The sequence below is a fragment of the Marmota flaviventris genome, chromosome 3, assembly GCF_047511675.1.
Source record: "Marmota flaviventris isolate mMarFla1 chromosome 3, mMarFla1.hap1, whole genome shotgun sequence".
NCBI lineage: Eukaryota > Metazoa > Chordata > Mammalia > Rodentia > Sciuridae > Marmota > Marmota flaviventris.
The window spans coordinates 104,629,931-104,657,046 of NC_092500.1; the positions used below are offsets into that span (position 1 = coordinate 104,629,931).

Genomic DNA, 27,116 nt, shown 5'->3' on the forward strand with positions numbered 1-27,116 from the left:
TTACAGGAGTGTTTGTGAAACTAAAAAAAAAAAAACAAAGCTAGTAGAAATGTTTTCAGGAAAAAAAAAACCCTATTGCTGCTGTGACAAGTTACAACAAATTTAGTGACTAAAACAATGCAAATATATTATCTTAGATTCTAGATATCAAACATAGTACTCGATGGGCTAAAATCAAGGTAGTGTTCCTTCTGGAGGCTCTGGGGGAGAATTTCTTTCCTTGCTTCTCCTCCTTTTAGAGTTCACTCATATTTATTGGCTTATTGTCCACTTCTCTGCTTTCAAAGCCAGCAGCATTGAATCTTCAAATCTCTCTCTGATTCTCTTTCCTTCCCTTTTCATTTATAAGGATCCTTGTGATTACATTGATCGTAATAATATAGGATACTATCTTCATTGCAGGATTGTGTTTTCTACCTTCCCTGTATTCATTTATCAGCTTTCTTCCTTCACTTATTATACTAGGGGTATACTAAGAATTCTAACAGTTCCTTGTTAGAATTGAAGTGGTTTTGTTTGTTTCCATGACTGAAAAAGGAACTGCTACACTTTGTTTTGGAAATTAAAGATAAGTATAAATTTCAGTTGTTTGAACATTTGATGATTTTGTGAACTGTAATGCTACTCTCAAAGACACCTCAAATATAGTATGACATTCTAATATAAATTGGTTTTGTGCTTAAGTTAGGTTTTGTATTAGTTGTAAGTGATACAGAAAGGGAAGACATTTTATTAGAGTTCAAGATTCTTCTTATATTATGTTCAACAGTAATAACATTGTGACAGTTTTTCCTCATCATATTAACAGTGACTGTAACTTCTATACACTAATACAAAAGAGAAAGCTTCATGTCATAACATACCCAATGTTTGAGAAAATATGAATTATAATATCATTAGTTTATACATGTCTGTAGAATTATTATTAGATTTATAGTAGAAAATATGTTAAGTCTTGTTATTTAAATGTTTGAAGTTTCTTGGAAAAAGATTTCTTGTCAGTTTATGACTCTTGGGTGGTGATATGTTTACACTCTGTATTTCCAACACTTAAAAATAAAATTAGAACCAAACGCTGAATGTTCGCTCTGATAAGTGGATGCTGATACATAATGGGGGGGCATGGGAAAAATGGAGGAACTGTGATTGGGCAAAGGCGTGGGAGGACTGGGGAGGGGGGATAAGGGCAGGAAAGATGGTGGAATGAGATGGACAACATTACCCTAGGTAATGATGTATGAATGCACTTGTGCGCAATCCTACTTTGTGTACAACAGAGAAATGAAAGTTGTGCTGTAATTGTGTACAATGAATTAGAGTGAATAAATAAATTTTAAAAGAAACCAAATATTCTCAGAAAAGTTTAGAATTATTGGATCTACTTACTTAACTTTCTAGTTGTAATTTCAGTTTATCTGCATTATAGAATAAAGACTGATTTTTTTTCAAAAAAATAGAATTAGAGTAGAAGATATTACTTACTAAAATAATTTTTAGGGGCTGGGGATGTGGCTCAAGCGGTAGCGCGCTCGCCTGGCATGCATGAGGCCCGGGTTCGATCCTCAGCACCACATACAAACAAAGATGTTGTGTCCGCCGAAAACTAAAAAATAAATATTAAAAAATTCTCTCTGTCTCTCTCTCTCTCTCTTTAAAAAATAAAATAAAATAATTTTTAAAACCCTAAATACTGAAGCTTTTAACAAAGCTTAAAAATAATTGGGGCAGCCAGGCATGGTGGTACATGCCTGTAATCCCAGCGACTCAGAAGGCTGAGGCAGGAGGATCTCAAGTTCAAGGCCAGCCTGGGCAACTTAGTGATACCCTTAACAACTTAGCGAGACCCTGTCTCAAAAAATAATAATAGTAATAATAACATCTGGAGATGAGTGGTAAAGCAACCCTGGGTTCAATCCCCAGTACCAAAAAAAATTAAAAATAATTGGGGCAAATTTTTTTGTTTTGCTTTATTTTTAGTGACCTAATTACCTGCTGCCAGTTTGGTTTTGTGTTGGACACATGAATAATCATACTGCAGAAAAGAATATCTTTAGAATCAGTTCTAAATTCATATTGTTAACCATCTGTGACACTTCAGTAATACTAGTTACTTAATGGTGTTAGCTCATCTTAAAATATTTAAATTGTTAACCCAATCCTGTGGCCCCTTACTGTAATAGTCCCTTCTGTTTAGGATTGACTTCTTTATTGATAATGTGCCAGGCAGGCACTGTAGTTATCTCCATATTCTCTAATATCTAAATTGTTTTTATTTCCCCAAGTTATATAGTGTGCTTTCATTAAGTGCTTGTAATTTGGTTTTACATCATCAAGAAAAGCCCTTCAAAAATCTAGATCATTTGGAACTTGTGATAGTAGGAAGCCAAGAAAGTTCTTAACTGAAACTCTTAGGTAAGGGTTTACATTTAGTCTTTGGAAGGGAGCTCTTCTCCCTTCTACCTCAGCTTAGGACTTGCTTCATAAGCCTGGAAATGTGAGATCCCTTGCATCCTCTCCCTACCCCACATCCCCCAGCTTTTCAACCCTGGATGTTTGCCTTTGTTATTCAGGGCATTTGTCCCCTTCTGTCAGCAGGGACTCTATCTTGTTATCTTTTATCTCTAGTGCTCATGACTTGACATAATACAGGCACTCTGTGTGAAATGAAAACATGAATCTTACCAAGTGATTTCTGAACCTCATCTCCAGCACTTCTCCTTTATTGCCTTTCTCTCGCCAGTAATATCGTGAGTTGTATGATTTCAGGGACCTTGTCTGAATTTTCAGGCCTATAACTTTAGTGTTTAGCTCAGTTTCTATTCAATAAATATTTATTTTATTAGAAAAGCCTGAATAGGTTGGGGGTGGGGACAACCTGACTATAATTTATGGTCTCCCCATTATAGCTGCAATGGAATAGAAGGGAAGGAAGAGCTGCCATGAACCCCAACCCAACCTTGCCTTTGCCTACAGAAGGCAGGTAGTAGACAGAATCTGGTATCCAGATTTTTTTTTTAAAGAGAGAGAATTTTTAATATTTATTATTTTTTAGTTTTTGGCAGACACAACATCTTTGTTTGTATGTGGTGCTGAGGATCGAATCCGGACCGCACGCATGCCAGGCGAGCGTGCTACCGCTTGAGCCACATCCCCAGCCCTGGTATCCAGAATTGATGTAGTATTTTACTGTTATTTCTTTTACAGGTGTTTTGAGATTATGTTCACTTACACACGCACATGCATGTGTATATACAAACACACACACACACACACACACACACACCCCTACCTTTCTTTTATGACAAGATGGCTCTAAAGAATGCATTTAGTATCATAGGGGGATTTTATATTGATTTATGTGATGGTTTGATATTAATGTATTTCCCCCACTATCCTTAATGCTCTGTCCTCTTTTATTTTTATTTTTATCTACTAACATAGCTATTGACACATAGTAGCTGCTCAATAAATATTTGCTAAGTTAAAAAAAAAGAACGTATTTAGTACTGTGGTGGAAATATAGGTAAGATGCTGTGCCATTAGAAGGGGATACTTGACCTAGCTTTAACAGGTGTCTGAGACTGAGGGGTGGTCTAGAAAAGCTCCTTTCTGTGTTTACACGTCTGAATAAAATCTTAAAGACCAATGGGAAAGAGAAAAAGTACTAGAAAGGTGGAGGGCAAGACTGAGGGAGCTGAAGCACCAGAAGAGGTGGCTGGACATACAGGTAGGGGTCAAATCATGAAGGGCTTTCCACTTTTGGGATTTATGCTGTGGCATGGAGAGCCATGGGGTGTTATAAATTTTAAATTGTATTTTGTTTTTACATACTGTTGATGCGTGAAGGGTAGATTGAAGGTGGACAACATTGGAAGCATGAAGATCAGTTAGGAAACTGTTGTTCTAATCAAGATGAGAAATGAGAAGGCAGAGGTAGTGAACATAGGAGGAAGTGGGCAAGTTTGGAAGAAAGTTGGAGGGTGGAAACCAGCTTTGCAGTCATCTTCTCCCAGTCTGTGGGCTTGTCTTTCGCTATGTGTTGTTTATTGTCCTACAGCTTTTTAAATGAATGTTGTCGATTTCATCAGTCTCACTTCCTTTATGTTTTGTACTCTTTATGTATTATTTAAGAAATTCTTTAACTCCCCAAGTGGATGAAGATCTCCTGTTTTATGTTTCTGTTTTTTCTTAAAAGTTTTAAAGTTTTATTTTTACATTAGGTCTTTAAATCCACCTGGGGTTGGTATATTAATATGGTGAGTATCTAAAAAAATTTTTATTCTGTGTGGATAAGCAGTTGTATACCATTCTTTGAATCTTTTCTTTTCCTCACTCCTCTGTAGTACTGCTTCTGTCATGGGCCACCGCCATATAAGCTTGGATCTTTGTGTAGGATCTTACTCCCTTTCATTTTTCTATCCCTTTCCAGTATCTCACCTTTTAATTACTATAGCTTAATAATATTCATAAAACTTCTTATTTTAAGTGCATTTAAAACGTATGTACAAATCAGTAAATTTGCCAGGGGTGGTACTAGGGATTGAACTCCAGGGTGCTCTACCACTGAGCTACATCCTCAGCCTTTTTAAATTTTCACTTTGAGATAGGGTCTCACTAAGTTGTTGAGGTGGACTTGACTTGCAATCCTCCTGCCTGAGCCTTCAAAGTCACGAGGGTTACAGGTTTGTGCTACCACATTTGGCCAAATCAGTATTTTTTTTAAAAAATATATCTTTTTAGTTGTAGATGAACACAGAATCTTTATTTATTTTTATGTGGTGCTAAGAATCAAACCCAGTGCCTCACATGTGCTAGGCAAGTGCTCTACTACTAAGTCACATCCCCAGCCCCCATATTTATTTATTTAAAAAAATTTTTTTTAGTTAGTAGACTTTTATTTTGTTTATATGTGGTGCTGAGAATCAAACCCAGTGCCTCACACATGCTAGGCAAGCACTCTACCACTGAACCACAATGCCAGCCCGAGCATTTTTTTTTTTATAGAGATATAATGCATATATTAAAATATACAATTTAGTGACTTTTAGTATACTCACAAGGTTGCACAACCATCACCACTATCTAATTCCAGAACATTTTATCACCCCAGCAAGATACTCTTACCTATTAGCAGTCACCCTTCATTCATTCCTTCTTCCCAGCTCTTGGCAACCAGTAATCATCCTTCTGCCTATATGAGTTTGCCTATTCTAGACATTTCACATAAATGGAATAATTCAATACATGGCCTTTTGGTTCCTATTTAAAGTGAGTAAAATTGATAAGTTATTAGGACACATTCTGTAGGAATATTACTGTGACTTTAAGAAAATAGGAAAAACTTTTCCATCATGGGTCCAGCAGAATGGCCCCTGCAAAGAAGGGTGGTCAGAAGAAGGGTATCTCTGCCATCAACAGGTGGTGAAGTGGGAATGCACCATCAACATTCATAAGCACATCCATGGAGTGGGCTTTAAGAAGTATGCCCCTCAGTTACCTCAAATTTAGATCCTCCTGCTCTAGCCTCTCAAATAACTGGGATTACAAGAATGCACCACCATGCCTGATTAGTATTATGCTTTTGCTTAGTTGAGTCATGTAGTGAGTCCTGTTTCAGAAAGGAACATCCTTTGATACATCTCAAGTTCATAATATATAGATGGAGCCAAGACTACTTGTGTTTCGATGCACATTGTCATTAATTATATAAAAATGACATGAGGCCTGGCATGGTAGCATGTACCTATAGTCCCAGCTTTCAGGAGCTGAGGCAGGAGAATGCTGAAGCCTAGAGTTTTGAGGCCAGCTTACACAACATGCAAGACTTATCTCTTAAATTAAAACAAAAACATGATTTAAGGGAATATATTCTCTTGAATTTGTATTTTTAAGCAAGCAGATTTTCTAGTTGAACCCAGAAATTAGCAATTTAGTTCTTTTTAAAAGACTATCTTGGAAAGTACCTTTAAGTCAAAATACCCAGATAAGGTTTCTATTATATGACATTTATTTACATATTAATGTGCTGTAAGCATTTGTGGAAGGATGTTTTATTAGTATGATTGCTGAGAAGTCATTCAGGAAAATGTTTTCCCTTAAATAATAACCTTAAACTTTCAGCAGCCTTAACCAGAATGATAATATACCACTTTAAATGATTCCATGTTTGACCAGCAGTCTTATCAAACCTTATAATTTTGACATCCTCAAATTTTCAGTAAAAAAGCCACAGGAAAACTAAAAATTTGTTAAGTATCCATAGAGGTAATGTCATTATATAAAATAGCCTTAAAGTCTGAAAAGTTCAGATATTTTCATTACCATAAAATTTAACAAATTGAAAGAAAGAAAGTGATCAAATTTCAGTCAGAAATAATGTTTCTATATCATAATGGCTAAAACTTTTTTTTAGATAGCTATAACTGCCAATGTGTAACACTTGGATGCCATTAAAAGCATTTTATTTTGTTTGTGGGCAGAATCTTAAGTATTGTAATCCAATCTAGTGTAAATTTTTCTCTGCCAAAGGATAGGGAAATGGAGGGCAAGATTGGGGGAGATGAAGCACCAGAAGAGGTGGCTGGACATACAGGCAGGTGTCAAAAATAAATCTAACAACCAATTCCATTTGTCTCTGACAAAAGTTTTCAAACAGGATTCATTTTGTTTCATAGATTGACATTGCATTGTATAATCACTGTATCAAATTTGGTTATTGCTATTTATCTATAATAAGGAGCTAGATTAGATATTATCAATTCTAGTTACTTTTAATGAATGTAAGGTAAACATTGTTACTCATTTCCTTTTTGGAGTTGTAGAAGTGTGGTCTGATTCTTAGAAGCAGGTGGTTGGTTGGTTCTTTCTTTCTTTCTCCCCCCCCCCGCCACAGTCCCCTACACTCATCTTTTTTGAGGTGGGGTGGAGGGTGAGGTTAAACTATGATTAAAAAGAACCCATAGGGGCTAGGGTTGTGGCTCAGTGGTAGAGCACTCGCCTAGCACATTTGGGGCCCTGGGTTTGATCCTCAGTACCACATTAAAATAAAATAAATAAAAATAAAGGTATCATATCCATCTACAACTAAAAAAAAGGATTTTAAAAAAATAACCCATGACTTGTAAAGAAAGAATATTATTAGTGAGAGGGTAGAAATTGACTTTTGCTTCTGCATATTTAGTAGCTACTGGATTTTGTTGAGTTTTAAAAATGTGTATTTCAGGCTGGGGTTGTGGCTCAGTGGTAGAGTGCTTGCCTAGCATGCACGAGGCACTGGGTTCGATCCTCAGCACCACATAAATATAAAATAAAGATATTGTGTCCACCAAAAAAAAATCTTAAAAAAAATATTTTTAAAAATGTGTATTTCAGCTGGGCATGGTGGCAATGTCTGTAATCCCAGTTACTCAGGAGACTGAGGCAGGAGGATTGCAACTTCAAGGCTAGCTTCAACAACTTAGTCAGACCTTATTTAAAAAAAAAAATTAAAAAGGGTTGGGAATATAGCTCAGTGGTAGAGCACCCTGAGTTTAATCCTCAGTACTGCACAATAAGCAAACAAACTTCTACTTCTAAAAAAGGATGAGTTTGTTGCAGTTTTAAGATAGATATAATAAAGCAAAATAACTTATCTCTATTATTTTAAAACAATGCACATTTGTTACATTACTGAAAATAAAATTTTAAATTATGAAAGCCAAAATGGGGAATACAGAATTTAAAGAGTCCAAGGACCATATATTTAGAATGGAATATGATTAGAACACAGAACCAAAAAGAATGAAGTATCTTTTCAAACCCTGGCACTAGGGGATTGTAGCATTCTTTCTGTAAGTTAAGCATGTTTTTTTCAAGTTTATTTATAGAGATTATAGTTTTACTAACAAAACCATGTACTGTGAAAATAGTGTCCCATATTTTTAAAAATTAGCTCTTCCTCATTTTCTTGTTGGTATATATTTGAGGAAAAATACTAAAATAAACATTTATTTTCCTTCTAAAGAGCTTCATATTCTATCAATTGTGAGTCATAGTCTCAAGAATTTTTGGAGGGAGGTGTATGTGTATGTATTAAATTGTTTCAAATACAGGAACAATTTGAATAATTTTCAACATTATCATTGGGTTAGAAATCAGCATTTGAATATATTCAGTAGCTTTCTCTTTACACATCAAATAATGCATAGCTTGCCTTTAGGTACTACATTTCAATTTTTTGTCTTTAAAACAAAATAATCCTCTAATTTTTCAACATTATGTGTCTTAAACTTTTTTAAAAATGATATTTTTGCTACAAAAATATCCAAACAGTAAAAATCCCAGGTTTTTGAGGACCAGCATAGCTGGTTCATTATCATAAACTGTCTGCATGTGCTCTGTTTTTGTTACTATGGAAACATATTTAGACTGGATTTATCATAAACCTTGGAAATGCTCTCTGCAACATTTCACATAAAGAAACATCTGGATCCCTTGTTTGTCTTGGAAAAGGAAGACGGCCCCCTTTCTCTGTGTTGTAGAAAGCATGGTATAGTCTACTATTTGTTTTCTAGCTGTAAAAATCTAAAGTGGTTATATCAAATATACCAAAAGTAGGATAGAGTATATTTACCAGAAGAGCTTTATAAAACAAAAATTAACATTCATGTTGATTCAGTTAACTATGACTAGGGAAACTGTATTTTGAGTGCTTTAGTGGTTTGAATTTTAGGCCTACAGTATTAATAAGAACAGGGTTTTTATATAGATGTGTTTTTGTACAATAGTTTTGGTTTTTGATTGAATTAATATGCTCCCTGGAAGTTCATTTAACTTCGCGCCCTTCTCTGGGGAATTTAAACCTTCCGTGGCAGTTTGGTCCAGAACTAAGCAAAGTCTCAGTGTTGTCAAGGTAAACAGTTTGTGTCAAATACTGCCAAAAATATTAGCTGAGGAGATTGTAACTGCTTTTATATTCTCTTACAGTCTCTGTGGAAAGACCCTCAACAACTCTATACATGATGACTCACTTAAGTTTAACAGTTCAGTTTAAAAGATTGATTAAAGCCCCTCCTCCAAGCCTTTCATTTGTATTCTAAGAACATGTACAATATGAAAGCAAAATTACCTCCTCCTTTTAAGAAAACTCATGTAAGTGGGTATTTTTGGATTAAGAGGCATGCATAAGCTGTCTTAGAGACACAGAAAAAAAGTTACTCAGACTAACTCAGAGCTTCAGTGACTATTGAAAATGACTTTCTGAGCTCAAAAGATGGTTGAGAGACAAAGAATAAAAAAGTGTAAAGGGGCATAACACAAATAGGAGATAACATTAGAAAAGGCATCAGAGGTGTGAAATAATGTCTGCATACTAATTCTTTGGAGTACAAAGTGACTTGAGAGTAGACAGCTAAGTAGAGACCTTGCTTGAGGGTCTTATGTGGTGTCAGTCAAGGCATTTGGCCTTTTTCTGGGCAGTGGGAAGCCACTGAAAGAGGTTGATCAAGAGGGCTAATTAGATTTACAAATTAACCTAGGAGCATATTTAAGGGGTTGGTGGGTCTGCAAACAATAGTCTACTTATATAATATCATAGAACTACTTCTGATTCCAGAAGACCTAAGTAATGATATCACGGTGAGGAATTTCAAAGTGTAATAAAAGTTTTCTCATTACTGAGACTGGCATTTCAAACAGAAAAAAACCAAGCTTACACACACACACACACACATACATATATGGTATAGCATGTAATTCTATAAAGTAGAATTCAGCAAATAAATGTACATTCTACCAAAGGGAATGGTTAACTTTTAAAATTTGTTTCAGTAACTTAATTTATACTTTCACACATTGTTAATACTTAATTGATATTTATAACCTCAAGCTGTCCCCCTAAAACATGATTTTGGGGGTGGGTATCAGAGATTGAACTTGGGGGCACTCAACCACTGAGCCACACATCCCCAGACCTATTTTGTATTTTATTTAGAGACAGGGTTCTCTCTGAGTTGATTAGTCCCTTGCTTTTGCTGAGGCTGGCTTTGAACTTGTGAGCCTTCTGCCTCAGTCTCCCAAGCTGCTGGGATTTACGAGCATGCACCACCATGCCTGAAAGCTAAAACATGATTTTTAAAAAATTTTTTCTATATCTGCGATTTGACGTAAGGATTCTCAAAACTTTCCTGTTATCACTCTTCCCATGAATAAGTTGATAAATAAGAACTTTAGATGATAATCTTTTTTTTTGTTTTTGTTTTAAAACCTTACAGACAGCTTCAACAAAATTAAGAAAAAATTATTCATTGAGTTTATCTTTTTCTTCTTAACTTTGAAACATTGGTCAGAGAAAGAATTTATCAGAAATTGTTTATGTAGTGACTTCATTTACTTGGAAGTACAAATTAGAATGAGTGGTATACCAGTATAGTTATTTAATCTCCCACCAAATTGTCGATACTGAGAAGGGGAGTGATGATGTGTGAAGTAAGTTTTAGTTTTGTTTTGGTGTAATAATTAGAGATTATGGGGAAATAAGTTTACTTGTTAAGAGCTGTTGCTGTGGAGCAGAGTGTGTGTTTGAGACCTCCATTTATTGGATGTGAGACTGTGGCCTTGATTTTTCATCATTAGAAAGGGGCTATTAATAGTGTTTCCACAAAATGGTTTCTGAGGGGTAAAATAACATAATTAAAAAAAAAATTTAGTAAAGTAAGCCCTCAAATGTTAGCCATTGGTATTCTTACTATTGATATTATTACATTAATTTTATGTTTAATAATAAAAAAATTAAGCATACTATCTTTTATAAGGGATTTATTTAAAAACAAAGGTGAATAGTGTGTACCTAGTGGTTTTAATGCAGTGGGTGAAAAAACCCTTTACTTCCCCAGGCAGCCTTTCACAGCCTTAATGCCTCTCTAGCATTGTTTTTCTTCTTCAAATATCTGTTCTAACTATAGTGCTAACACAACTTAATTCGTGGTCACTTTCTGTTTCACACTGCTTACTACTACTTTACAAGTCTTTTTCATAACATCTGGTCTTGGTAAAGAGATAGCAAGTACCTTTAGGTCAAATCATGTTTTTAAAAAGTTCTTTGTCCTGGCATTGCACCAAATAATAATAACCAACAGGTGCTGAGCTGTATACTCTAGGAACTGTTTTCAGTTTTGTTCATTGATTAACTCTTTTCTTCCTTGTCTCTCTGTGTGTACATGCACATATGTGGTGCCTGGAATGGAAACAAGAGCCCTGACCATGTTAGGAAAGTGCTGTACCACTAAGCTACCCTACCAGCCCTGGAATTACTCTTTTTTTTAATTGGTTTTTGTATTCTTTTTTTTAAATTCTAATTTGTTATATATGAAAGCAGAATGCATTATAGTTCATATTAAACATATAGAGCACAATTTTTCATATCTCTGGTTGTATACTGGAATAACTCTTAATTTCTACACAACCCTGTACAGGTTAGACAATTACAAGTATTCAGTTTCTGGATAAGGAAACAAAAGTTTAGGGATATTCAGTTGCCTAAAGTCACATGAGCAATATGCCTTGGAGGTTGGACTTTGATATGGAGCCTATTCTTCCAACCATGGTGCCCAGTAGAGAGCCTCCTAATTTGTGAGGTCTTAATCATTGTATCATTCAGCTTGTCTGCTATTCGAAGGTTGGCTGCCAGACTCACATATAAAAATCACTATTTACAGAAATGTGTAGTCCTACAAGATACTTTTTAAAAAGATAATTATTGAAAACTCGCATTTTTATATTGGAGGCATAATATAGAAGAGCATGGCCCTATTCATGTCTTTTTAGAAAAGATAACAAAGTGGAGCTTTAGCTTAATTGGTGCCAGTATTTAATGGAGGTTCCTATTACCTTTTCATTATTTTATCCAAACCATGGCCAAATTGTTTCAATTTTTCTCAACTTTTACTTTAAAAATTATAAACCTTTAGAAAAGTCAAAGAAAATTATAGCCAAATGTTAATGTTGTTCCTTATTTGCTTTACTCTAGGCTTAGGTATTTCTTATCCTGAACCATTTAAAGTTGTAGGTACCATGACACCTTACCTCTGAATATTTAAGCATGGCTCTCCTAAGAATAAGGACATTCTCTTATATAAACAGAATAACATTATTATGCTCTTGAAAATTAATAGCTTTATTATTGAAGAATATTCATATTTTGAATGTTTTAGTTGTCTCCAAAAGAAAACCTTTTTTTTTTTTTTTTAATATTTATTTTTTAGTTTTCGGCAGACACAACATCCTTGTTTGTATGTGGTGCTGAGGATCGAACCCGGGCCGTATGCATGCCAGGCGAGCGTGCTACCACTTGAGCCACATCCCCAGCCCAAGAAAACCTTTTTTTAAAAAATCTATATGTGTGTGTTTAAATCTGGAATTCAAAGTTCATACATTGCCTTGGGTTGTCTTTTCTTTTAATTAATTAATTTATTTGTTCTAATTTGTTATACATGACAGCAGAATGCATTTATTTCATGCATTTATGGAACACAATTTTTCATTTCTCTGGTTGTACACAAAGTGGAGTCACACCATTCGTGTCTTCATACATGTACCTAGGGTAATGATATCCATTTCATTCCACCATCTTTCCTACCCTCATGTCCCTTCCCATCCCCTCCCTCCCCTTTGCCCTATCCAAAGTTCTTCCATTATTCCCATGCTACCCCCCACCTCCATTATTGTTCAGCATCTACTTATCAAATAAAACAAACACTCAGCCTTTGTTTTTTTGGGATTGGGTTATTTCACTTAGCATAATATTTGTCAACTCCATCCATTTACCTGCAAATGCCATGATTTACTTCTCTTTAATGCTGAGTAATATCCCATTGTGCATATATACCACAGTTTCTTTATCCATTCATCTATTGAAGGGCATCTGGGTTAGTTTTACAATTTAGCAATTGTGAATTGTGCTGTTGTGAACATTGATGTGGCTGTGTCACTATAGTATGCTGGGTTTTTTAAAATTTTTTTTTATTTTTTATTTATTTTTTTCTTGACATATAATATTCCATACATTTGATTCAAGCAGACTAGTATGCTGTTTTAAAGTCCTTTGGGAATAAACTGAGGAGTAGGATAGCTGGGTCAGATAGTGGTTCCAATCCAAGTTTTCTAAGGAATCTCCATACTGCTTTCCAGATTGGTTACACCATTTGGCAGTCTTGGGTTGTCTTTTTCAACCTAGAATAATCTTTCTACCTTTTGGTCAATTTTTATTATATTAGCTCCCCCCCGCCCCCTGAAGGGCCTAGGCCAGTTGTATGAGAAATCCACATTTTGGATTTGTCTCATTGTTTCTTCATTTTAATTTCAATTTAAGCACAGGAAAGACTATTTCAGAGGTGATACTGTGAGCCACATCCTGAGCCCCGTAATGGTAGGTGTTTCATTATCATTAATGTCATATTTAGTCACTTGTTAAAAATGGTGGCTGCCAGATATCTCCATGGTACATATTTCTGCTTATAATTAGTAAGTAATCTATGGGGTGACAGATAATTAAACTGTCATTAAACTCAGAAACCCTTTGTGGATTCCTATGTCTTAGAATGTAAGCATATATAAAGATATTCCTGAAATTAGCTCTTTGTTAGATGTGTTTTGCAAATATATATACATCTATAAGTTATCTACCAATCTTTTTATTTCATTGTTCATATTTATGTCCCATTTGTATCCTTTGCTAGCACAATGTTATGTTTTCTTTTCTGTTTTATTCCAGTAGTTCTATTTATTTTGACTTTGGTATTTAGGTTTATGAACTAACTGTGTAGTTATCTTTGTGTATAATGTAAAGTGAGGGTTGAGGTTCATCTTTTTTGCATACAGACTTCCAGTAACTTGTTCTATACCCATTTGGTGACATTCCTATCCTACACCACTGAATTACATTGATACCTTTGTGCAAGAACAGTTGACCATATAACCATAGGGGTCAATGTTTTAACTTTTTTCATATACAATGAGAATAACATGTTTTTATAATACACGGGGCAGCCACCATCTAGAGCAATAGATTGATTATAATCAGCATCCCAGTGTTTATACTTTCCTTCTCCATAGGCAAATACTATAACTTTTCCTGTTTTTGAACATTGTATCCTATATAAATGGAATTATTATGTCTGACTCCTTTCATAAAAAATGACATGTATGAGAGCCATCTTTGTTGTTGAGTATAGCAGTTTTAGTTTTCTTTGTTCTGTTGTTGAAGGATTTTCAGGTGACTGGATGTTAGGTTGGGAAATAGATTATGGTGAGGCAGAAGCAGCACAGAGACTGGTAAGGTAACTAGAATAAATAAGGTAAGATTTCATCATGAGGAGATCAAGAGACAATGAAGTAAATAAATGTAAGATAACTGGAAGGTAAAATTCAGGCAACTTGGTGATTGATTAGATAGAAGTAGGAGCAAGGGAAAGGGATGTATTGAGATTCCTAGGTTTCTGGCCTGAACAACTGATAGGTGGATGTTGTGTTTATTTCTTGAGAGAAGAGAAAAGAACATATTTAGGTAGAACAAAAGCTGAGTTCATGGGGCTGGGTTGTGGCTCAGTGGTAGAGCGCTTGCCTAGCACACATGAGGCACTGGGTTCAATCCTCAGCACCACATAAAAAATAAATATATAAAATAAAGATATTGTGTCCATCTACAACTAAAATAAATTTTTTTTTTAAATGAGTTCATGGGGCTGGGGATATATAGTTCAGTTGATAGAGTGTTTGCCTTGCATGTACAAGGCCCTGAGTTTGATCCCCAGCACCACAAAAAAAAAAAAAAAAAAAAACTGTGTTTATTACTGGGTATTTTAATATACTAGAGGAGCCATTAATCAGATATTTGTATTATAAGTATGGGGCATACTGGAAAAAAATAGAAGTTTCCAAAGTAGGAACATTTTTAAGATAGCTGTCATATAAAGAACACTTGTATTGGAGTTAAAAAATCTGAGTTTTACCATTTCATTCAACTTCTGTTGGCTGTGTGACTAAAGGCAAATCACTTGGTCTTTTTGAGCTCTATTCTTTCTCATCCATAAAATGGGAATAATAGTTTGCTTCATAGGATTAAACATATATAACATGTGTGTCGGTTTATAGGTATTTGACCCAGTAGATGCTCAAAAAAGTTGGTTCATGAACATGTAGTCTGGGTCAATAGGAAAAAGTCAGGTTATGGAAAACCTTGAAAGGTGTAAAGGAGATTTGGCATATTATGAAACTATATAGTTTCTTATTATGGGAACAGATTTATGGAAGTTTGGTTTCAAGAAGTTGTTCTCACTGCTGTGCAGGAAAAAGTTAGAAGCAAGAAATATTTAGAAAATCAGTTGTCAGAGAGCTGGGGATATAGCTCAGTTGGTAGAGAGCTTGCCTCATATGCATAAGGCCCTGAGTTCAATCCCCAGCACCACACACACACAAAAAAAAAAAAAAGAAAGAAAGAAAGAAAAAAGAAAAAGAAAATCAGTTGTCAGGCTAGGATTGTAGCTCTGGTAGAGAGCTTGCCTCTCAGGCATGAGGCCCTGGGTTCAATCTTCAGCACCACATAAAAATAAATAAATAAAAATAAAGATATTGTGACCATCTACAACTAAAAAATATTAAAAAAAAGAAAAGAAAGAAACTCAGTTATTATAGTTCAGTATAAGGTGCTTGAGGGCCTGTTTTGGTCTGGATCTCAACATGGTCATAGAGATAAAAGAAGAAATCAGAGATTTCAAAGGAAGAAATAGCAAGATTTGCTCAGACTAGTTTTATGACTTAACTGAGAGAGGAGTTAGTTACTTAGGAGCCTGAGATGTCTAGCCTAGGAAGCTATAAAAATGGCCAAAGGAATGACAAATCTTGGGTAGTCTGAAAGGGAAGTTGAGTTAGGACAAGGATGGTATATTCAGTTTTGAATGTGTGACGCTTAAATTTATAGTACTGCATTGGTTGTCCATTACTTTCTGGCAGTGAAATATTGTGAAAAAGAGCACAGATTAGAATTCAGGAGATTGTTGTTTTTTTTTGCTTGTTTGTTTTTTTTAAAAAGTACTGGGGTTTGAATCCAGGGGCACTTGATTACTGAGGCACATCCCCTGCCCTTTTTGTACGTTATTTAGAGACAGGGGTCTCGCTGAGTTGCTGAGGCTGGCCAGCTAGGAGCACAGACTTTGGAATGAAACTGCTGAGTTGAAGCCTATCTCTGTTAATTACTAGCCATATGTACTTGTTTAACTTATCTCTGCCTCTACTTCCCCATCTGCAATGAGAGATAAGGATAGTTAGAAGGATTACACTGTATGTAAAGCATTTAAAATGGTGCACAGCACCTGCAAACTACTATTTAAATGTTAATGGGGGTTATTAGAATAGTTGTTATTTTGTCAGTTGTCAAGGAATAAAATGCATGAACAAAAGAAATGAATTGTCTCCAGATGGGTAGCTGGAGAAGTGGAAATGGTACAGTGATAAAAATCAAGAGCTTTAGAGTCAGACATGCTTTATGGTTTAAGCAGCCCCTAATCCCTCTAATTGTCACTTTCTTTAATGTATGAATCAGAAATCACAATATTTCTCTTATGGGTAATTATGAGGGTTAGTTGAGATAAGTCTAAATTACCTGGACCATAGTAGATGCTAAAAAAAAATAATGCTGTCTGTCTATTCCCCACCCTTTGCCTCTTCCTTAATGTAGAGCAGTTCCAGGAGTTTGATTTTTTTTTTTTTTCTTGTATGCCTTCTTATTGCAATTTTGGAACCTGTAAAATCATTTGTTTGCTCACAGAAAAATAATTAATAGCTTTAAAATTGAATGGATATACCTCAAAAGTGTATTGTCAAGTTGTGTGTCCCTCTTTCCTTTGCTGTTTTGGATTAGTTGCTTTATCATTACAAAAATAAATCTTGCTAGACCCAATATGGTGGCATTAATCAGTCACAGAATTGACCTGGTATGTAGTCTCAGATTCCTTCATCACTATATTATAAGCAGCTGTCATCAGAGTTGATACAGTAGTAAAAAACCTGTCTATTCTCCCTGCTTTAGAGTTCTGTAGAAGAAAATAATAGAATAATAAATGAGCAGTCCATTAATCCTCTGTCTCGAGATGTGGATTTATCATACTTCATGACAAGTAGGGTGTCTTATAGCAGAAGCTTATCTATATTATAACATTGTTGCATAATGTGGGCATCCTTAGAAGCAATAGTTTTGAGAATATAATACAGTTGCTAAATGCAAAGATTATAATACTAGTATCCAACAAAAGATGTGCATAAGAATCAGCTGGGATATGGTCTTTTTATTTTAATTTTTTTTCCCTTTGGCACTAGGGGATTGAACCCAGGGATGCTTGCTTAACCACTGTGCCCCATCCCCAGCTCTTTTTAATTTTTTCTTTTGAGACAGGGTCTCACTAAATTGGGTAGGGCCTCCCTAATTACTGAGTCTGATTTCAAACTCACAGTCCTCCTGCCTCAGCTTCCTGAATCACTGGGATTATAGGTGTGCCCCAGCACACCCAGTTTGGGATATAGTCTTAAAATACTCATGCTTGGCCTCCTTGTCCAGATTTTTTTTTTATATTTATTTTTTATTTTTTTTTTTAGGCGGACACAGTATCTTTATTTTACATTTATGTAGTGCTGAGGTTCGAACCCAGGGCTTCATACAAGCTAGGCGAGCACTCTACCACTGAGCCACAATCCCAGCCCCCCCTGGCCAGATTTATTGAATCAAAATCTTAAGAAGATGGACCCTAACATGTGCATTTTCTAAAAGTAACTCCAGATGATACTGCTATATATACCACTTATTAAAAACAACTAGACAATGGCAAGAATGTAGAGAATTAGGCATTCTCGTATGCTACTGGTATGAGTATAAATTGAAATAATACAGCCAACAGAACAGTTTTGCAGTATATTATCAAAATTTCAGATCTGTTCTATAGGAATACATATAGGCACAAAAATGTAGTTTTAAGAATGTTTTCCATAGGCCTGTTATGAGCAACTAATTGATTTTCAGTACACAAACAGTTGAAGACATGATAGTGATATCACACTTGTTTATTATTTAGTGCTTTAAAGGATGAAATATGTATGAAAATTATACATGCCAGTATAAAATACATCTAGGATATGTTATTAAGTAAGCCTATTTTTAAATTATATGTAAATATTATAGAGAAAGATGTGGCTGAATGCCCACCAAAAGTGTTTACAGTGATTGTCTATGGCATAGAAGAGTGGGAACGATATGGAATTAGTCTTTTTACTTTTATATTAAAATATTTGAAATAAGATTTCATTTTTATAATAACAGAAATTGAACAAATCATTAGTGGATTTTAAGAAATCTTGAATGGCAGCTATTTATATGTGTCAGGACACTGCTTGTTTGGCAAATACCAATTTTAACTGGGACTTAATAATCTAAAACTTGGGAAAAGAAAGGAATGTTAGGACAACAAGTCTCAAATAAAAATGCCTGTTTGCAGAGGGTAAAAATTTGTTGCCAAAGTTGTTGTGAAGGTAGTCAAGAGTTTTGCTTTTTATATATATATATATATATATATATATATATATATATATATATATATATATATATTTTAGTTTTAGGTAGACACAATAGCTTTATTTTAGTCATTTATTTTTATGTGGTGCTGAGGATTGAACCCAGTGCTTCACGTGTACTAGGCAAGTGCTCTACCACTGAGCTACAACCCCAGACCAGGAGTTTTAAATAGACAAACATTTAAGATAAAATTTGATCTGTGTGATACTTATATCATCTATCTGTCTATTCACATCTGGATATGAAAATTAGGTTTGAAACATTGGGTTTAAACCTTTCTCAATTGATTAGCCTCCTGCCTATGAGGATACTAACACATTTTAATCCCTTCTTTTATAACTTCAGGCCCGATGAGAGAAAGGGAAAGTTAAGGATGCTGGAGCAGAACAATGGATTTCTCTTTCTCTTTCATGCAAGGGATCATGGGAAACACAATTCAGCAACCACCTCAACTCATTGACTCCGCCAACATCCGCCAGGAGGATGCCTTTGATAACAACAGCGATATTGTTGAAGATGGTGGCCAAACACCGTATGAAGCTACCTTGCAGCAAGGCTTTCAGTATCCACCTACAACAGAAGACCTTCCTCCACTCACAAATGGCTACCCACCATCAATCAGCATGTATGAACCTCAAACCAAATACCAGTCATATAATCAGTATCCCAATGGGTCAGCCAATGGCTTTGGTGCAGTTAGAAACTTTAGCCCCACTGACTATTATCATTCAGAAATTCCAAACACAAGACCACATGAAATTCTGGATAAACCTTCCCCTCCACAGCTACCACCTCCTCCTTCGGTACCACAAACTGTGATTCCAAAGAAGACTGGCTCACCTGAAATTAAACTAAAAATAACCAAAACTATCCAGAATGGCAGGGAATTGTTTGAGTCTTCCCTTTGTGGAGACCTTTTAAATGAAGTACAGGCGAGCGAGCACACAAAATCAAAGCATGAAAGCAGAAAAGAAAAGAGGAAAAAGAGCAACAAGCATGACTCATCTAGATCTGAGGAACGCAAGTCACACAAAATCCCCAAATTAGAACCAGAGGAGCAAAATGTAAGTTGAAACATCTTTTTTGAAAATTTTTGTAATCTTTCACATTTACTGGAAATCAAAGACATCTTTTTTAGTTTGAATCTCTTCAAATTTGAACATCTCTGGTAACTTCTGAAATCCCCAGCAAGGTACTTGGGATGTTATAATAGATGCTAATAAATATTTGTTGAAAAAAATGAATGGGGGCTGGGGATATAGCTCAGTTGGCAAAGTGCTTGCCTTGCATGCACAAGGCCCTGAGTTCAATCCCCAGCACCACAAAAAAAAAAAAAAAGAAATATTTTAAAAGCATATACACCAAGAATTTTGTTTATGTTTCTTTATCTTAGAAGCCTCAGTTATTTTTACTTGCTTATGGTAAACTCCTGGTTTTTGAAGATGAAAAGGAAAGTTTACGAGAAACACATTTTTCATTTATTTTGGACCAACTTTTGCTGATACAACTTGTATTTAACACTCATTGCTAATGTGTTTGCTACAAAATAAGCTGATATAATAGAATTCTTTTTATTGAAATCTGTTCATGGAGCCAGGGGTGGTGGCCTATACCTGTAATCCCAGCAGCTCGGGAGCCTGAGGCAGGAAGATGGCGAGTTTAAAGCCAGCCTCAGCAAAAGCCAGGAGCTAAGCAACTCATTGAGAACCCTGTCTCTAAATAAAATACAAAATAGGGCTGAGGATGTGGCCCAGTGGTCGAGTGCTCCTGAGTTCAATTCCTGGTGCCCTCCCCACCCCAAAAAAATCAGAGTTTGTATTGATATATATTGGTTAAAACTTCAGGTTGAATATTATTTATAAAACATCCTTCATGGATAACTTAAGATGCATGTTGTCGAATTTTTTAATATTTGAAGTTTCATAGCAATGATATAATATTAGAAAGTATGTAGCTAATTAATTCTAACTTGAATGAAGAGTTCATGATATGAATTGTAAATGTTTCCTAGACATTGATTTGCAAAGAAACTAATGTTTATTTTTGTGACCGTTATTTGCTTTTTATATTTGATATACCTGAGCAAGTTAAGTTTGTTTTCTTACAAACTGATCTTTTCTTTGTACAACTGAAATGTGATCTTTTTCTGGAGTAAAGGTCACAATGGTTCTATCAGAAGCCCAAGTGTGTCATTTCAAAATGTTTTCTCATTTTCTTACTTATTCATTGAACACATTGATTGACTGTCTGCTAGGCCCCATTCTGAGAATTGAAGATATAGTAGTGAGTGAAAAACAGAGATGCCTGTTCTCAGGGTGCTTATATTACAGTGTGAGGGACTGGAAAATACATAAATCCACATATACATAGCTCCATATGTTTCGAAAGTGTCAAATACTATGAAGAAAATAAAACTAGGTAATGAGGTAAAGAGTTCTGCATCTCTAAGATGAAAGACTTTGAAACATAATTTCTGAAATGCCTGTTGGGTTCTTTTGTCATTTACCAGATACCTACTACTGAACCTAACTCATGTTTTTTATTGACTGCATATTGAGTAAATGAATAAATGGAAGGAGAAAAGTCAACTTTGTGCCCTCTGAACATGTTCACAGCAGCATTTCTTACCTAGATTTGCAGTGAAGAGACATGTGATGCACTGTGGCTTCAGGACATCACAAAATGCATGAATCCTGGATTTGATTATTGCCTGGAGACTGTCTTGCTGCCTTGTCTTGGTTTTGCTCTAGAGAATCTGGCAAATAGGGGACCAACCAGTTTTATTTATTAGGCTAGACTTTTTGCCTTTATTGATAAAGTTAGTTAAAAAAATATATATCTCAAAATAGAAAAAGGGCTGGAACCTACAGAGGCAAGATAAAATAGTCTATTCTTTTCATAACTATTTTCTGCTTTATTAGAATCCAGGAAAAATTCAGTGCAGTGATGGTTCTAGAAGTCACTTTACAGTCAGATTCTAAAATCAATTCAGTCTTGTTGGATATCTGCTATGCCTAGCTCTTTATATCACTTAAACCTTCATTTAACTGTGGTATCCATGGATTAGAATGTTTAGATACAATTTAAGAGTTTTAGTAAAATCCTGCTGAGCACAATTTAATATTTAATTATTTAGGATCTTAAAATATCTTGGAGTAAAGCAACATCAATTTGACCCAAGATATAGAGGTAGAAAATGGTATTGATTGCACTCAATATTACTAAAACCATTGCCTGAACATGGAATTTTGGGGGGAAATTCAAAGTTTTTTTTATCTTCTCTTTTACCCCCTTTCCTTGTGCTATCTTCTGCCTCTTCCTTCCCTCTTTTTTCCTCTTTCCTTCCCTCCTTTAAAAAAAAATTAAAGATCCAATTTTGATAAATTGAAATTTTATCACACATAGGGGCAATTGTAAGCTTAAGAAGTAGGTACCATAAAAGTTGTCCTTCATCCAACCATAGAACTTCAAAGCCAGAGCTCCCAAGGCTCTTGCTTATCTTGTGTTCTGCTTTTGCTAAACTAAGTAGGTGACTAAAGCTGAGCAATGATTAATCTGCTTTGTAACTTTGTGTGTTTTAAAATTTGGCATCCTTAATATGAACATCTATACTCCTTCCCCAGGACAGTTTTTGTGTTTTTTGATTCCCTTATGCTTCCTAGTTTGTACCTGGAGGACCTAGTACTTGTGTTAAGCAATGTAGGGGGCTTAGAAGTAAAGGGAAGCTCAGAGAAGCATCTGCTGATTCCACTGGACAGCTCCTCTCTCCTAGATGCTTCAGAGAAGCAAAACCTACTTAGAACTGTAGGCCTGGAGAAAAAGCCTGAAATAATTGTCCTGGAGCTGGATTTGCTTTTTCTTGTCTGTCTTCCTTCCTTCCTTCCTTTCAAAAATTATTTTTGTTGGTAGATTATAATTATATATATATTAGTGGGATTTGTTGTGAAATATTTATACATGCATGCAACATAATCTTTTCTTTCTGGTTGATGTTGTTCCTTAAAAGTCTACTAATAGGTTCTTTTTTTAGTAATCAAAATGATACACTTGAAGATTTAACCCACAGGAGCTCCAGTTGTAGCTCAGTGGTTGAGCACTTGCCTCAGTGAGTTAGGCACTGGGTTCAATTGTAGGCACCACATAAAAATAAATAAATAAAATAAAGATTGTGTTCATCTACAACTAAAAAATATTTTTAAAAAATTTAACACACAACTTTTTTTCTCAGTACTTGATGAGTACATACTTCCTCCCAGTTCTGAGCTGCTCGGGCAGCTATTACTTGGAACAACCTTAAGTATGTCTTCTCAACAATGAAAATGTGTCCAAACTTCTAGGCAGCGGGAGACCTGAGATCACAACTGAAATTGTATATTTTAAAAATCAGCTTTAGCTGTTTTTCCTCCCACCAAATTAGAAACATGTGGAGATGTTTCTGCACTTCTTCTCCTTGGCAGGTGTAATGCCTCAGGCATTTTAGTGTAGGCTCTATTCAAACATTCATTGGTCTCCTTAACACTTCAAGACCAGTCTCATTAACTCTTAGCTTGCCATTTCCAAGTCTGGTTAGATCAGTCTCATTAACACTAAGTTAGAGGTTCATTTCACTATCTTCAGAATATTAGGCCTCAAAATTTGTAGAAAATATTTACATACAAAATGTTCCTTTTGGACATGTTCTTTGCTTTTGTTTATTAACATATTTATTTATTTATTTTTGTAGTACTGGGGATTATACCCAGGGACTCTCTAATACTAAGCCACATCTCCCTAACTTTCCTTCTTCCCTCCTCCTCCCCTTCTCCTTCTCCCGTTTAAAAAAATTATTTATTTATTCTAATTTGTTATACATGATGGCAAATGCAAGTATTAAGTTGCCCAGCTGGCCTGGAACTGGCAATCCTCCTGTCTCAGTCTCCCAAGTCACTGGGATTATTGGGATGCACTACCACACCGAATTCCACATTTTTTGCTTTTAACATTATGAATCTTGGTATTCATAAAGTTAAAGAAAAATGCACAATTCATTGCCTCAATTTTTTTTTCCAATTTGAATGTTGATGTTAGTTTTCTGTTCTTTCTAGGGAACATGATTTTGTTTAATATTCTTGAAAATTATGTAGGAGAGCTTAAAATTCTGCCAGATTTGATGCATTTTAGTGATTTTAATGAATGTTTTATTTTGTTTTAGCGATACTGGGGATGGAACCAAGGAGCACTCTTTGAAACAGGGTATTGCTAAATTACCTGGTCTGGCCTTGAACTTGTGATCCTTCTTGCCTCAGCTTCCCAAATTTCTGGGTCTTAGGTTTTAATACAATTACCAAACCAGAAATTTTTAAAAGAAATATTTAGGATAATGTAATTTATTATAGCTATTCTCTTAATATAATTTTTTCTTGTTTAACAGTCTTTAGCCGGGCTCAGTGGCACATGTTATCCCAGCAATTTAGGTAGCTGAGGCAAAAAAATTGAAAGTTCAAGGCCAGCCTCAGCAACATAGCAAGACCTTTTCTCAAAAATAAAAATAAAGTAGCCAGACACAGTGGCACATGCTGTAATCTCATTGACTTGGGAGGCTGAGGCAGGAGGATCACAAGTTTGAGGCCAGCCTCAGCAACTTAGTGAGACCCTGTCTCAAAACAAACAAATCAAAAGTGCTGGGGATATGACTCAGCATCCCTGGGTTCAATCCCTATTACCAAAAAAATTTTAAAGTAAAAAGGAATAGAGATGTAGCTAAGTGGGAGGGTGCTTTTTTAGTATGTGTGAGGCCCTTAGTCCAGTCCCCAGCCCCACCAAAAAAAAGAGAGATAGTAAGAAACTTTACTGTAATTCTTTTCTGGACAATAGGTCTTTCCATGTGGAATAAACAAATATATTTTTAAAGTCATGTATACACATAAACTTGTAAATTTAAAATTAATACAAATAGGGCTGGGGCTATAGCTCAGTGGCAGAGTGCTTGCCTCGCATGTGTGAGGCACTGGGTTCAGTCCTCAGCACCATATAAAAATAAAATAAAAAAATAAAGGCATGTTTTCCATCTGTAACTACAAAAAAATTTAAAGAATACAAATAAAATTAATACGAATTGAACATAAAGAAGAGCTAATTTGGGGTGGGGTTGTGGCTCAGCAGCAGAGCGCTCGCCTAGCATGTGAGAGGCCCTGGATTCTATCCTCAGTACCACATAAAAATAAAATAAAGATATTGTGTCCATCTACAACTAAAAAATAAAATATTAAAAAAAAAGAAGAGCTAATTCACAGTCATCATTTTCTCTGATGATTTCTCTTCCTAACATTCACGTTATTTAAACCTCCCTTATCTTTGTAACAGCTGTAATAGATTCAGAACTATTTTATCTTTTGGCATTTTTCTGATTCATTATTTTTACTCAGGATTTGACTTCCATTGTCCATTTCTTCATAAAACCTTCTCTTCTTGGGTCTGTGACCCTCTGCTATACTTAGTTTATCTTAATCTTCCTTTGAGCCCCAAAGATCTCCAAATGCCTACTGGATATTTGTTTTGCAAATGCATTATCACATTTTATGCTATTTTAAAAAATATTTTTAGTTGTAGGTGGACACAGTACCGTCATGTTATTTATTTTTATGTAGTGCTGAGAATTGAAACCAGTGTTTCTCACACATGCTAAGCAAGCACTCTACCCCTGAGCCACAACCCCAGCCCCCATTTTATGCATGTTTACTCTCTATCTTGCACCGTCTTTATTTGACTTCTTTTCCCTCTCTTGTTTATATAAGAAAACTTAGAGTAAATCTTATTGGGTTTTCTTTCTCTTGTCACCTTTCTTTTAAAAATGACTATGAAAGTTTCAGTTCTTTGAAAGTGATTTTGACAGCATTTCAAATCAGTCTGAATGAAGCACCAGCAATCTGGAACAAACCCATAAAACAAAAAAGATAATGCATTTGAATAAGAAGATTTTGAAGGAAATTCTGTCTTTAATCCAGAAAGGGAAAAAATGTTAATGGTTTTCAGATCAGTTCTTGCCATGATAGTCTTCTGTTGTATGATAAAGATTAGCCACTTCTTATCTATTTGCCCTTAAAATGAGGCCTAGAGACCCTTCCCTTTAGACCTCATGAAGATTCAATGTGTGGTGGAAGGAGCCTCGTTTTCACAGTTACCTGTTCTTCAGGTTGCCCTGTCTTCCTGCTGTAGCTTGGTTGGAATGAGGAGCTAAGGCGAAGACTTAAGCTGTCTATAGATTAAAATGAAGCTATTGAATAAACCTATGCAAACATGGGCAGTAGTTCTAAACTGCTTCATTATACACTAATGATCAAAAAAATTTTTTTTCCATTTGAACATATTTTTCTTTCTTTACTCAATGAGCAACTCTCAATAGATATTTATGGTACCACTATGAAAGTAACCAACATAGCTAATTTTGTGCCTCTCAGCCAACTGCCACTATCTTTTTAACCTGGAAGACTGCAAGGACTCCTAATTAAAACATTCTGCTTTCCCTCTTTCTTCCAAAATACTCACTACCTAACAACCAACAGGATCTTTTGTTTATTTTTATTTGGGGCAGTACTGAAAATTGAACCCTGGGGTGCTCTGCCACTGAGTCCCCAACTCTTTTTATTTTTTATTTCGAGATGAGGTTGTATTAAGTTGTCTGGGCTGGTCTCAAACTTGTAATCCTCTTGCCCCAGCCTCCAAAGTAGATGAGATTATAGGCATGCCCTACCATGCATGGCAGGTTCTTTTTAAAACATAAATTGGTATTTGTTATTCATCTACCTACATCTCTAGAATGGCTTTTCATTGCACTTAAGATAGGATCCAAACACTTTACTATGGTTTACAAAGACCTTATATTCTAATCTGCCTCTCCACTCTTAATTTTGCAAGCTCTCTCTTCCTCTGGCAATTAGGTCATTAGTTGTGACCTTCTTAATTTTAGGTACCTTATACATTACTCCTTTTTCCTCCAGTGTTCTTTCCCCCAGTTTTTGACTAAACTAATTCCTCCTTTGATTCTCAGATTGTAACTTTAGTAGAAAGGTCTTTCCTGATCTACACACACACACACACACACACTATTCTCTCTCTAAATAGCTCTTACTTCCTAAGTGAATGTCTGTGTTTCTGTTTGTTTAATTTCTGTCTTTCCTATGTATCTGTAAGTTTCTTGAGGTCAACACCACATCTGTTTGTTTCTAACAGTTTAGAGGCCTGGATTCTAATACTGTTACTAGAGCTTCATCTGCACTTTTGAGTGAATATTGATACTTGCGGTTTGGGATTTTAGCCTAACATTCATAAAATACCATTGTCCTAACAGTTAAAAACCTTTTTGTACTTCTTTTATTTAATAAACCTTTGGTTTTACAACAGTGCCTTAAATGTCTTGAAATAATTGAGAATGAAAATTTTAAGTAGAAGTAACTATGTTCTTTTAGTGGAATTAAGACCTTATTTAATATATCTGCCCTCTTCTTTTTTTTTAAACTTGTGTACATGTCACTGAGGTTGCCAATTT

General features: G+C 35.2%; 1 protein-coding gene across 2 annotated transcripts in view; it reads left to right on the forward strand.

The window, feature by feature from the left end:
• Positions 1-27,116, forward strand: part of Nsd3 (nuclear receptor binding SET domain protein 3) — a 107,980-nt gene that overhangs the window by 16,971 nt on the left and 63,893 nt on the right. For both annotated transcript variants that reach the window (XM_027939300.2, XM_027939299.2), the window contains exon 2: positions 18,938-19,656. In XM_027939300.2, the coding sequence (XP_027795101.2) occupies positions 18,982-19,656 (675 nt within the window). In that variant the 5' untranslated portion in view covers positions 18,938-18,981. The remainder of the gene's footprint in view (positions 1-18,937; positions 19,657-27,116) is intronic.